The 12,006-nt window shown below is 35.8% G+C and overlaps 1 protein-coding gene across 2 annotated transcripts; it reads right to left on the minus strand.

Moving 5' to 3' along the window:
* Nucleotides 1–4,826: 4,826 nt before the first annotated feature.
* LOC149027998 (putative axial regulator YABBY 2) lies at nt 4,827–11,772 on the minus strand. 2 transcript variants are annotated; one of them, XM_089167635.1, is made up of 6 exons: nt 11,364–11,772; nt 9,115–9,237; nt 8,695–8,818; nt 7,995–8,043; nt 7,601–7,676; nt 4,827–6,288 (listed from the first exon to the last, which is right to left on the minus strand). In XM_089167635.1, exons 1-6 carry the CDS (start codon nt 11,430–11,432, stop codon nt 6,172–6,174), a joined length of 558 nt encoding a protein of 185 aa, XP_089023761.1. In that variant the 5' UTR covers nt 11,433–11,772; the 3' UTR covers nt 4,827–6,171. The 2 variants fall into 2 exon arrangements, with proteins under 2 accessions (XP_089023761.1, XP_089023768.1); XM_089167642.1 differs by having other exon boundaries at nt 5,150–6,288; nt 8,695–8,812; nt 11,364–11,768.
* Between the last annotated feature and the right edge of the window lie 234 nt (nt 11,773–12,006).

Below are 12,006 nucleotides of genomic sequence, written 5' to 3' on the forward strand. Positions count from 1 at the left end.
GGATCTTGATAAAAGTAAAAATGGCGGGAAAACATCATCTACAGTTCACGTTTTCTGCTGTGCACAGCATTGCGCTTTTATATCAAATCATAGGCTGGGAAAGCAAAAAAACTAGAAGAATATTTTGAACTTTACAAATTTGAAATCAAGCTTTAAATCTTAGCCTGTGATTTGTATAAAAGTGCAGCAAAAAGCTCTGCACAACAGAGGATTTTTTTTTTTGTTCTTGACACTCAAGAGGCACGTTCAGCTACAGGTTAAACTTAGGAAGATTTCCCAGCTAATACTCGAGTTTATGCATGCTTCACCTGGGTAGGTTTTTAGCAGCTTCATCCAAGTATATCATGTTGGAGGTTGTCAGAACCTAAACGCGGTGACACCTCAAATACTGACGTTTAGTATTTCTCGTTACCTACCATGTTGCATCTGGGGAGATCCATTAGACCCAATGCAGGCTATATTCGCCCAGTCTCAGCAACATATAATAAAATCAAACCAATTGATTATTAACAAATGGTGTTCTTATTACTATCATGGAGATCTTGACTCCTCTGTTGATCGATTTGTATACTTTAACCATTATAGTGGGCATTGAGCACCCATAATAGGCCAGGTAGGGGTCTAGGCACAGAGACCACAGAGAGAGGCACCTAAATTATCTGACTCTTAAATCTACAAGGGACTCTTTTTGGTAGTAAATCTGTTAGGAAGACTCAAATTTGGGATTTCCCATCCCTTCGACATTTGATTTTGGACTTAAAAATCGTGTATCCCTCTTTCTATTTTCTTATGTTATTTTTACTTCTGATGGTATAAAATTGGTCTTGCTTTCAATAAAAATTCATCAGAAAATTATCAGAAGGCATAAGAATTAAGAACCCAAGTAAAACGGTGGTTTTAGGAATCAAAACTCTAATAATTGGTTTTGGTCAATAATGGGTTTTCTTGTAGTGATCTGAAAGTTGAATGGTTGATGTGAGATATCAAAAGATCAAGAAGAATCGCTGGTAGCTATGAGGTGGGTTTACATCCTCTATAATCCCCCGCGCAATTCCTTGTAGTTCATATCTAGGATTGTGACACGTGACAGTTAATTATTAGAGGGTCAGGATTAGAATCCAATTAAGAATTGAATATAATAAATTCCTAATTTTTTCCGTGATGGATTGGCCTGAGATAATGATTATTGAATTGAGTTGGGATGAAGTTGGACACCCTAGGTTCAGATTTTGTTACAGATTTTGTTAGTCTTTTTATTTAAATTGTTGTTTGTTCGGTCAAGAATGTAGTGTAACAGTTCCGATCTTATCCTTTTCTATTTTTACCTATCGATACATACTTACCTTAAAAGAAAAGAAAAAAGAAAATAATAAAATTAAAGGTTGGAACAAACGTTGGATAATTTTTGGGTAGAAAAGTAATTTTCATGTCACCTTAGTATCTATTCATTTAAACCCTAATCAAATAATAAAGAATAGAATTCATGCCAAGATTTTTTCTCTCCTCCCTCTTAGTTTCAGTGCATTTTCTCCTAAATTGTTTGAATAAAATCAATTTGGGCCCATAACACTAAGGGCGCATTCGGTAACAAGTCAATGAACAATTTTTAGCTTTATTTTCTTCTTAGAACAATAAAAAACGTTTGGTAAAATGTGTTGTTCTTTCATTGTTAAGAAACGTACCAGTTGCCAACTCAGAGAAAGCCCCTTCATACAAAAAAGAAAAGAAAAAATGAAACATACCAGTTTAATTTTCGTGTATGATGAGAAGACTTTTTAATTTGCAAAACAATTTTGACTTGTTTCGTTGTTCTAAAAGACAAAAGCATTTCTCAAAATTATGCATAAAGAGAGACCCTCAACTCAAATTTCATTCCACACAATGCTAACTCCTTGCCTTCTTAACCCAAAAAAAAAAAAACAGAAAAAGAAAAAGGAAAAAAAAAATCCTTCTGCATTCATGTGTAACAATGATTTTTTTTGTCAAAAAAATCATTTTAAGAACAAAACTTACCAAGCTCAAATTTGTTCCACATGCGTTCTCAAACGTCTCAGCATAAATTTTACTAAATGATCAAAATTGTGTTCAGACCATCTTTCTATGATAAAAATGTTAGAAAATGATTCTTGAAAAGAATGCTATTTTTAGAAAAGCCATACTAAACACGCACTAATAATATGTTGTTTCATGAATGTCAAAAAGAAAGGTCTACATATCTCATATACAAGGGCATTTTTGGTATCAATTCTTATTTTCATTTTTTAACATTTTTATTTTTTTAATGCATGGTATCCATTTTAAATCTTGTTTTTGTTTAAAAGAATAGAAAACCCCTTAAATCCATAATAGGTTTAGTGTCTTATGGATTTTGGATAAAAAATTCATTCTCTTCATTTTGTGCAAGCCACTTAAAATCTAAATGTAATTTGAGGGTATATTTTATATATATATATATATATATATATATATATATATATATATATATATATATATATATATATATATATATATATATTACGAAAATCCATTTATTTCTCATTTTTTTATTCTCAAACCCTAAGGATTTGTTCTCAATTTTCCTAATCATTTTTTCATTATAATATACCATATTTATTTTTTATTCCATAACCTATTTTGGACAAAATTAACTAAATTATTTTTATTTTTGATAACAAAAGTTCTTATATTTTTTTTAAATATACAAAATAGAAAATGAAAATTAGCATCTAAAAGACCCTAGGATACTTTAGGGCTTATTTGGTTACATGAATCCAAAGATTTTCAAATGCGAGATTTATATTCATTTGGTTGTGAAAATCTGGATTCATCGTTTTACACTAAAAACATGAATATGTAGATTTATGGGTATGAGGTGAAATCCAAATATTTCATCCTTACTATAAAAATGCTAAATATTTGTGCATTCACAAAAAATATAGATGAATCCACATATTTCATTCTATATATTCAGTTAACCAAACAGTTAATTTTATGAATTATGACTTCATAGATTTTTTGAAATTTCTAGATATTTGAAATCTCCAGACTCATGTAACCAAACAGGATAAAGATTTATTACATTATGAATCTCATGATATTTTTTTGGGAGAATCATGAATCTCATGATCCAAACTCTATTACACATGGTTGTAGTATGAACCCGGGTTAGTGACTTTGACGGGGAGTACAAATGGACGCTTTGTAACCATAGAATATAAGGGGGGGGTGTCATAGCTAGAGTACCATTGTGTATCTCACCCTTTTAATTTTTTAATTTATTTTTAAAGCAAATTGTGTTGACACCTCAAAATGAAGGCCTTAAAGTACTGATACCCCACTTTATGTTTGAAAAACACAAACACCCCAAAATTAGATTTTCGTTGCATATATTAGTTCAATTTGTCAGTGAAGACCAAATTACTGTTTATTTTTTCTTTGAGCAAATTGCATTGGCACCCCAAAATGGAGGCCTTAAAGCACTGACACCCCACTTTATGTTTAAAAAGCATAGAGACCCTAAAATTGGATTTTGTTAGATATATTTGTCAAATTTATCATTGAAAATAGTTAAATCACAGCTCATATTCAAAAAATACCCCTATAATAAACAGTATCTAAAATGTTTTCGGTGACAAACTGGACAAATATATTCAATAAAAATCAAATTTTGGGGTCTCCGTGCTTTTTAAACATAAAGTGGAGTGCAGTGTTTTAAGGCCTCCATTTTGGGGTGCCTGTGCAATTTGTTATTTTTATTTTTTTTCATATTTTGATAGATGTATTTTTTGAATTCAAAGAAAATAAACAATGATTTAACTGTTTTCAAGTGACAAATTAAACTAATATATACAATAAAAATTTAATTTTAGGAGTGTCTGTATTTATCAAATATAAAGTGCAGTATCAGTATTTTAAAGTGTCAGTGCAATTTGCTCTTATTTTTATGTGTACTTGAAAGTGTAAGGTGATCCCATAAGAGAGACGATCCGGATTCTTGTAGCATATACAATATGAATACTCCCCACATCCCCAGCGAGTGAGAGAGAGAGAGAGAGAGAGAGAGAGAGAGAGAGAGAGAGAGAGAGAGAGAGAGAGAGAGAGAGAGAGAGGGGGGGGGGGGGGGGGGGGGGGGGGGGGGGGGGGGGGGGGGGGGGGGGGGGGGAGCACGTTTGCTCCCCCGACGGGGTGAGGATCCGGACTCGTCCAAGTTCGCCTGTTGGTTGGGAGAGAGAGAGAGAGCACATTTGCTCCCCCGACGGGGTGAGGATCCGGACTCGTCAAAGTTCGCCTGTTGGTTGGTAGTTCTCTATTCCAATGGTGGTGGTGGTGCACTGCTTGGCCTGTTGGTGGCACGGTGGGGTTGTGGGTGTTGCGGATTGGATTGTAAGAGGACCAATGAAATGACAGTTGAGACTTGAGAGTTTTTATGAAGGATATAAGTATATAACACAGTTATCTTTGTGACTTCTGTTAACCCCAGAAGAAATACAGTGAGGTACTATAGATTTGACACTTCAGATTCTATTCGCCGACACACCTCTCTTTCTTTCTTGCTCTCTCTTACCAGTTTCCCCCTCTGACAACGAACATTGAGGCTTTAACACACTTAGGAGAGACACAGCCAGCTACCCACCTTAAAACCGGCTCTAATCTCATTCTTTCCTTTTCCCAATTCTACTGTACTACTACTACTGCCGCTTTAGGGTTTGCTATTCTTATATTTGAATTCTCTACTATCTGCATCTCCTGTTCATGCCTCAGGAGTATGGAGTCTTTTGACCTTTTCATCCCTTCCTCCTCTCTTTCTTCCTTCAGTTAGCTAGAGAGTCTCTTTCTTCCTACAGTTAGCTAGAGAGAGAGAGAGTGCAGGGCTAGGGCTAGGGCATAGAAGCAGCACTACTGCATCAATGGCGCTTATCGAAGAAAAAGAAAAAAGCTGCATCAATGACTCTTATTCCGCAGGTACCGTATCCACTAGAATATCTCTAGATCTTTATCTGTCTCTTTGTGCGAGTGTGTGTGGTTTAGGGCCTAAACAAGTGAAGTTGATGGATGAATCCCAAAAGCTGCAACCCTTTAATCTGTGAGTAGCTTTTAATCATGTCCCAATTCCCAACGCCTTAAAAGGGGAAGAACTGAGAAGGACATGCCAAACGAGAAATCACTGTGCAATGCCCCACTCCCGTAAGACCATCTTTACCTCTGCCAAAAAAATGAAGGGACCATCTTTACTAGCAGGCCCACATGAAAACAAAAGAGAAATGATTCTGTGACTTGAAACCCAAATTATTTGCCCAAACAAAATCTCGGATTATCATTTTCTTCTCTGAATTCTTTCTGGGATCTACTCATTAGTGATAATATGGGTCTAGCTTGCAGAGTGTACAACCTTATGGCATGAAAAGTTAGGTCAACCATAAATAGGCATAGCACGGTTCTTGTTCTTGAGAAAATACTGAAATTCTGTATGACGTCCAGCCTGTTTTTTTGGGTAAGCAGACATTCAATTAATTGAAGGGCAAGAAAAAAAGCCAAGACATCCTGATTACAAACTTCAAGAAGCCAATGAACGGAGTTAGCCAGACAGTCCTACTTGTCACGGATTGAGCCTTCTTAGCTAGAGTGTCTTCTACAGAATTAGCCCATCTATACGACACCAACAGACTTACAGCCTGTTGGTGTCATATAGAAATAAAATACGAAAGACAAAATTTTCTTAATCCGTGACTAGTAGATTGGGATAAAAAAGTTAACTCTTTTGATGGATTTAATGCACTGTAAAAGCTTCATGTGCTCATGCATGTAACTCTTAGTACAAACATGCGTCCATTAATGGATATTTTGAATTCCTTACGAACGTTTTAATTGTTTGACCACATAGTTAATTTAAAAAAAAAAAACATTATTGCAGAAATCACCAAAGGAAACAATACTGTTCTAGCTCAGTAATATAAATCTCACCACAATGCCATCACAAGGAAGAAGAGGAGAGAAATAGGAGGAGAAGAAGACAGCCTCTTAACTATATTAGACAAGAACTATGATGATGCAAGTAAGAAATGGCTTGGGCATTTCCTACCTATTGAGATAAGGATGCTCCACCTTCGCCTCTATCAAAGTTTAGTAGGAATATATACTAAAATAAAGCGCGCACTTCCAAGGTAATCTATCTCAATAGAAACCTTGAGTCTTTTTAGTTCCTTCACTACTACCAAATGCTTCATCAATATTTATTTGCTTCTTTCCTTCAAGTGTTAGCCCAAAATGAATATGAGGAAAATGAGCCCACTGCACAAACAATAAAACTTAGCAACTTTGTTGTTAGAGAACAATAGAACAAGCTAAGATGTTAGACCTTTCAATATCTTGATACCATAGGTTCTGTGGTATCCAGAACCCCTCTTAAATCATAAATCAATAAATATTAACAAGTTGAATTGCCTACCAGAACTGAAGCTTAGAAATTGAAGATGCTAGAGACCAATTATAAGTCAAATGTTATTCACTCAACAGTTTTCGAGAGTTTCAAAAATTCCTTAAACTCGACCATGTAAACTTGATCTTTAAGAAGGTTATTGTCTTTAAATCCAAATAAGAGGAAACAATGAGAATAATATGTGAAAGCAGGGCCACATGCAGAAATGATATGGATATAAATATCCAGAGAAGTAAGAAATTGAATCAAGTTACGGGTAATTGTAAAGGCAACCAATAAGTTAAAAATTTGGCACATTTCTAGATCAGAGAAATTTCTCTTCAATGCACAGATATTCTTATTAGCAAGGTCAGATACATAATTTTATTGTGCATGTAAACTGTGAGATCAAATTGTAAATCTTTTTTTCTTTTGCAATAAGTTGATCTGTGTCTAAAAATAAAAATAAAATTGTAGGTTTTAATGGGAGGGGCTAAGCAAATCTATGTTTGAATATTTGGGATCGGATATCCCTTATCTGTGTAAATTTTGTCCTGTAAAAAACAAAAAAGTGATACGGGAGAGTGGATCACCATTTGATAATTTCAGTCATATCATCATAATCATGCGTGTGATCATTAAGCTAACCCTTCAAGAAGCTGGGATAAATTTATTTCCATATATCTTTTTGGGTCATAACTACATATATATGAAGTATTTAACTAGTTGTTGGGAAAAGAATGCAAGAACTGCATGGACTTCTTTGTTGGTTACAAATGCAAGAACAGCCGAAGCATCAAGTGGATTATAGGTATTTTTCAATCTTTCACAAATATTAGTCTACTAGAAATCTAGGGTTTCATTGAAACTTGTTCTTCCAACTCTATTTCATTTTCAGCACCTCTTAAGTGGTGAATTCTTCTCAGGTTCTATCATGTTTTTGTTTTCGAAGTTTGTTCATTATAATAGCAGCAGAGTTCTCAGATAAAGATATGGAGATACACTGTCTCTTATCATCTTCTACATTTGGTGGACCTTGTAAGAAACTGCATCTCAAGAGATTATGTATATGAGTCTAAGGTCTAGTAGTTCTTTTCGGTGTGATTCTTTTTAAATGATATAGGAGCGGGAGAAGACATAATAGAATAGTTAAAACCATTACCAGAAAAAGAAAAAGAAACTCACATTTTTTGCTGCAGTACTAAAAGCTTCTCTATGGCTGATGTCAGGATTGCTAGCCTTAATCCTTTGAATCTCTTCCCTGTGAAAGAGTAAAGAGAAAATAATTAGTTACACTGCATATAGCTAGTTTCCAACTTAAAAGAATAAACAATTAGTGCTTGGCCATTTGGTTTTTGTATTTTCTTCTACTTTGCCTTGCGTAAGACCTTGTGGTTAGCTCGTCTCCTGCTTCTGGCTTTATGTTATTTGTTCTTTTAATAGATTATTGTTTGCCAAAAAAAATAAAAAATAAAATAACTCTTCTCTGAATATGTCTGGTACGGTGTCAATTATGCAACAAATTTATAAGATTATACACTGAATAATTGAATAAAGGTTAAGATTCACTTGAACTCACTTAATAAATCTGTTGTATGCAGATGGAACTCGTTGCCTCTTCTCTGGAGCTGCTTGTTACAGAATAGCAATTAATATTGATCAGCACTAATAGTAATTGAAGAAGTGACACGTACCCATGATTTTTTTTAAGATAATTTGAAACATACAGAAATATACAGATACATAATAGTTGATTGATAAAGAAAAAAAGGAAAATAACAAGGCTGTAAAACCTTAAGCAAACCCAGGCCAATGTTAATACCAAACAGTGACCTTCATCAAAGGCCAAACGATCACAATGAGTGACTCCAACAGCTAACAAATCTGAATCTCGAAGCTCTGATATGTTCATCGGATATGCAGTCCATATCAAAGTTCCCCTAACATTACTCAAGGATCAAAGGGCTCAGCACTTTTTTGGGTGGATTTGGCGGTTTTGATTCTTGAGAGGGTACCTCCTCTTTATGTTGGTACATGATTCTCAAAGCCCAAAAAGAAAGGAAAAAAGGGGGGGGGGGGGGGGAAGGGAGAAGAGGGATGAGAAAAAGGAATTTCAGAAACTTCATCCAGCGAGGGATGAAGAACATGTTTTATTTTTGTAGTCTGCTGCTCTAAACCCAAGTAGACACTTTTCTCCTTCTGTTAATTTGTTATACACCCGTAGAGAGATTCAACCAAAATAAAAGAAAGGAAGAGACAGTGAGAGAAAGAGAGCTTACGACGTATGGGCAAAGTCTGAGATTGTTCACTCTCTACAGACTCCGGCGTGGAAACCCTGTTGCCATTGGAAGAAGATCCACCGTTCTTACTAGAATCTTCAGAGTTCAGACTGTGATGCTGCAACTTTTCTCAACCAAGTTATTCATCCTCAATTTAATGCCCTTATCACTTTTTAAATTAATGTTAATATATACCTCTCCAACGTTAAAATGTAAAACTACAAAGAAAAAAACATTCTATTGGCTAAAAAAAATATTACATCGGTTTTTGCAAATGACATAAGGAAGGAAAGACCTAATAAATCAGACGACAGAAATTCCTTCCACGTAAATTTTTGTTCAAACCAAAAAATTCAGAAAAATTGCAGAAATAAAAAGAGCCAAGATCCTTTTTGAAAAATTTTAAGTGGGAAGAAATACCTGAAGATCTTGATGAGGTACTACTGTCTGCACCAAAGCTCCCATGTTCACAGAAAGCAAATTAGAGCAATACCCACATCTCACCGTGACCAAATTCTGCAAACTGGTGTTTGGAACACTAACCTGCAAAGTAAATTTTAGTCAAGTTTAGAAGAAACAAGGAAGAAAACTACACTCTGGTTGTAAATGTGATAATTTCTTTGAGCAAAGACTGTTTTATAACTGTTTTGCAACTCCTCAAACAAATCCTAGAACGTGATGGCTAAAGATCTGTGCATGAATCTATAACTAGACCCGACGCTAAAAAACCCACTTAAAATTTATGCTAAACAAAGTTGTCTCCGTTCAGGAAATGGTGTCCAGAAGAAGAAGAAGAAGAAGAAGAAGAAGAAGAAGAAGAAGAAGAAGAAGAAGAAGAAGAAGAAGAAGAAGAAGAAGAAGAAGAAGACGAAGAAGAAGAAGAGGAGGAAGATATGAATCTTCATTCGAGCTATTTGGTGAGATTGTTCCTTACATCATGGATTTCTGGGCCTCCAAATCTAAAACCAAACGTCTCATTAGTCACTACTATGAGAACTCTATGCTTTGACTGCTGAGGAAGCTCGCTGTCTCAGGTCTCGCATATGTGATGACCATAGAGGCTCCTCTTTTGATAGATTCTCAAAATAGTTTAGTTTTACCTTGCCATTTATCTTTCCTTTCGCTGCTCACCTGACTTTTTTTTTTCTTCTTCAGACTGGCACCAAAGAAGAGGAACCATATTTGAAATAATAAAAGTAAAAAGTCGAGAAAAGAGAAAAAATGAAACCTAGTGGGAGAATAGAGAGAGTCGATAAGGACGTGACTGGAACGGTAACCACTGAAGCCATAATCACAGCTCTTGTGGACATCGCCATATCTCTGAGAGAGAGAGAGAGAGAGAGAGAGAGAGAGAGAGAGAGAGAGAGAGAGAGAGAGAGAGAGAGAGAGAGAGAGAGAGAGAGAGAGAGAGAGAGAGAGAGAGAGAGAGAGAGAGAGAGAGCCTCCTGCTCTACTTGCTGTCTGAAAATCAGTCTTGGCTTTCAAAAAGAGATTAAATGAGGATCTCTCCTGCTCTACTTGCTGTCTGAAAATCAGTCTTGGCTTTCAAAAAGAGATTAAATGAGGAAAGCTTTGAAAGGGTTTTTTAAAGAGGTTTGTTATGATGAAACTATTCAAAAAGAAGGAAAAAGGCTTTATGTGCTCGATTCACTTGCAGGATGTTTCCACAGCTGTTTCCCAAATTTCTCAAAATTATGCTTCAAACAATGTTTGAACATGGGAACCCAGTAACGAAAAAGAAACAGATCGAACCCAGGTACCCAAAAACACAAACATAAAAGAAAGCTGAAATCTTGGTGACTGATATATGAAGCTTTAATGGTGCAGCTGTGAGGAGGAGGTGGTGGGTCAAGGCAACCCATCCATTCCACCTTATGTATATTTATTACAAGAGTAAATTGAGGAACGGAAGCTGTTAATATAGGATTAAGCTTCACTATTTTTAGTAGAAAATCAACTTTGGGATATACTAACTGGGTAATTCTTGGATAGTCATGAACTGGGGAACTCTTGAAGTCTTTCTTAATTCAGAGAAACCCGAAGAACTACCCGTAGCCCTAACCCTAGCCCTAACCATAACCATACAAAAACCTCCCAGTACTTTCACATCCTGTAGAAGGCAGGATTCATTTTAGTGATCCACATGCAGAACAGTATCATGATCAAAATCGTTGATCAAGCTAGCTCTTCGGTTTTGAAAATAGGATCGACAGCCTGAAAAATAGAACAGGTTTTAAGGTTGAAACTTGAAAGCCTCAACATTTCAGTGATAAAAGATGATAGCTTATTTCATTTTCTCTTTTCTTTTCCTCCTGCAAATCTATAAACTTATTAAAGTATGTCTATATGCAAAAATATACGAACATGAGACGGCTAAAACACGAAGGGGCTTCACTTTTCAGAAAAATTAAGCAGATCTCTGTGACCTTTTATTCTCCCCCGAACTTTTCAGTTCTGACGTTTATAGAATACTGAGCCATATATGGATCAATATCCATATGTCTAACCAAAATTGGACCTGCTTTCATTGTGAAAAGAGGGTTTTAATCTCTAAGTTGAGTTTAAAGTATGAATATTGAGATAAAGCATGTTGAAATGGTGAAGAGAGAAAAATTTTAAAAAGTTAAAAAAATTAATTAAAATTGGAACTGAGGGAAGTAGTTGTATACCGCTAAAATGGTGTTGCAGAAGTTGCAGTGGACGTAACAAACGTGTTCAGATGAGACGTCAAGTGACATTTTTTGTTGTCGAGAATTGCAGATCGCCAGAGCCGTGTGGGTTGTCCAGGAAAAAAAAATGAAAAATAAATCAAAGAGTATTGAAAGATCCAAAATTGAGGGGGGAATTAAAAAGTTACAAGAAAGAGAGAAGATGGGAGTAGAAAGAAACAAGCTGATCTGCAAGACACAGACAGAGAGAGAGATGAATTTATAGGATTATGAGGGAGTACAAGCTGGAATAAGGACATCTTATACACATAACTTAAGATGGAAGATGGGATTTATCGGGTCGGCAGAAACCGGCTATTGGAATGAAGATGGTGAGAGACTGAGAGGTACCTATGATTTATGGCCAAAAGCGAGTTTCTGTGGTTTGGCATAGTGGATTTACTCTCTGTGTGTGTGTGTGTGTGAGAGAGAGAGAGAGAGAGAGAGAGAGAGAGAGAGAGAGAGAGAGAGAGAGAGAGAGAGAGAGAGAGAGAGAGAGAGAGAGAGAGAGAGAGAGAGCATTATGATTGAGTGAATGAGTGGGTGGGGACTTGGAGGGTCAGGACACAGCCCATCCTCATGGCTTTCTGTAGCGAACGAGGGG

This window comes from Hakea prostrata, chromosome 1 (genome assembly GCF_041222555.1).
Source record: "Hakea prostrata isolate BN-2017 chromosome 1, UWA_Hpros_2, whole genome shotgun sequence".
NCBI classification, from domain to species: Eukaryota; Viridiplantae; Streptophyta; class Magnoliopsida; order Proteales; family Proteaceae; genus Hakea; species Hakea prostrata.

Excerpts from the sequence above, each read along its gene's own strand:
- LOC149027998 (XM_089167635.1), bottom strand. The coding sequence starts at position 11,432 with ATGTCACTTGACGTCTCATCTGAACACGTTTGTTACGTCCACTGCAAC. Across the intron at positions 9,238-11,363 it reads TCTGCAACACCATTTTAGCG|GTTAGTGTTCCAAACACCAG; the intron begins GTATACAACTAC and ends TTTACTTTGCAG. Across the intron at positions 8,044-8,694 it reads TCAGACTTTGCCCATACGTC|CTCCAGAGAAGAGGCAACGA; the intron begins GTAAGCTCTCTT and ends TGTAACAAGCAG.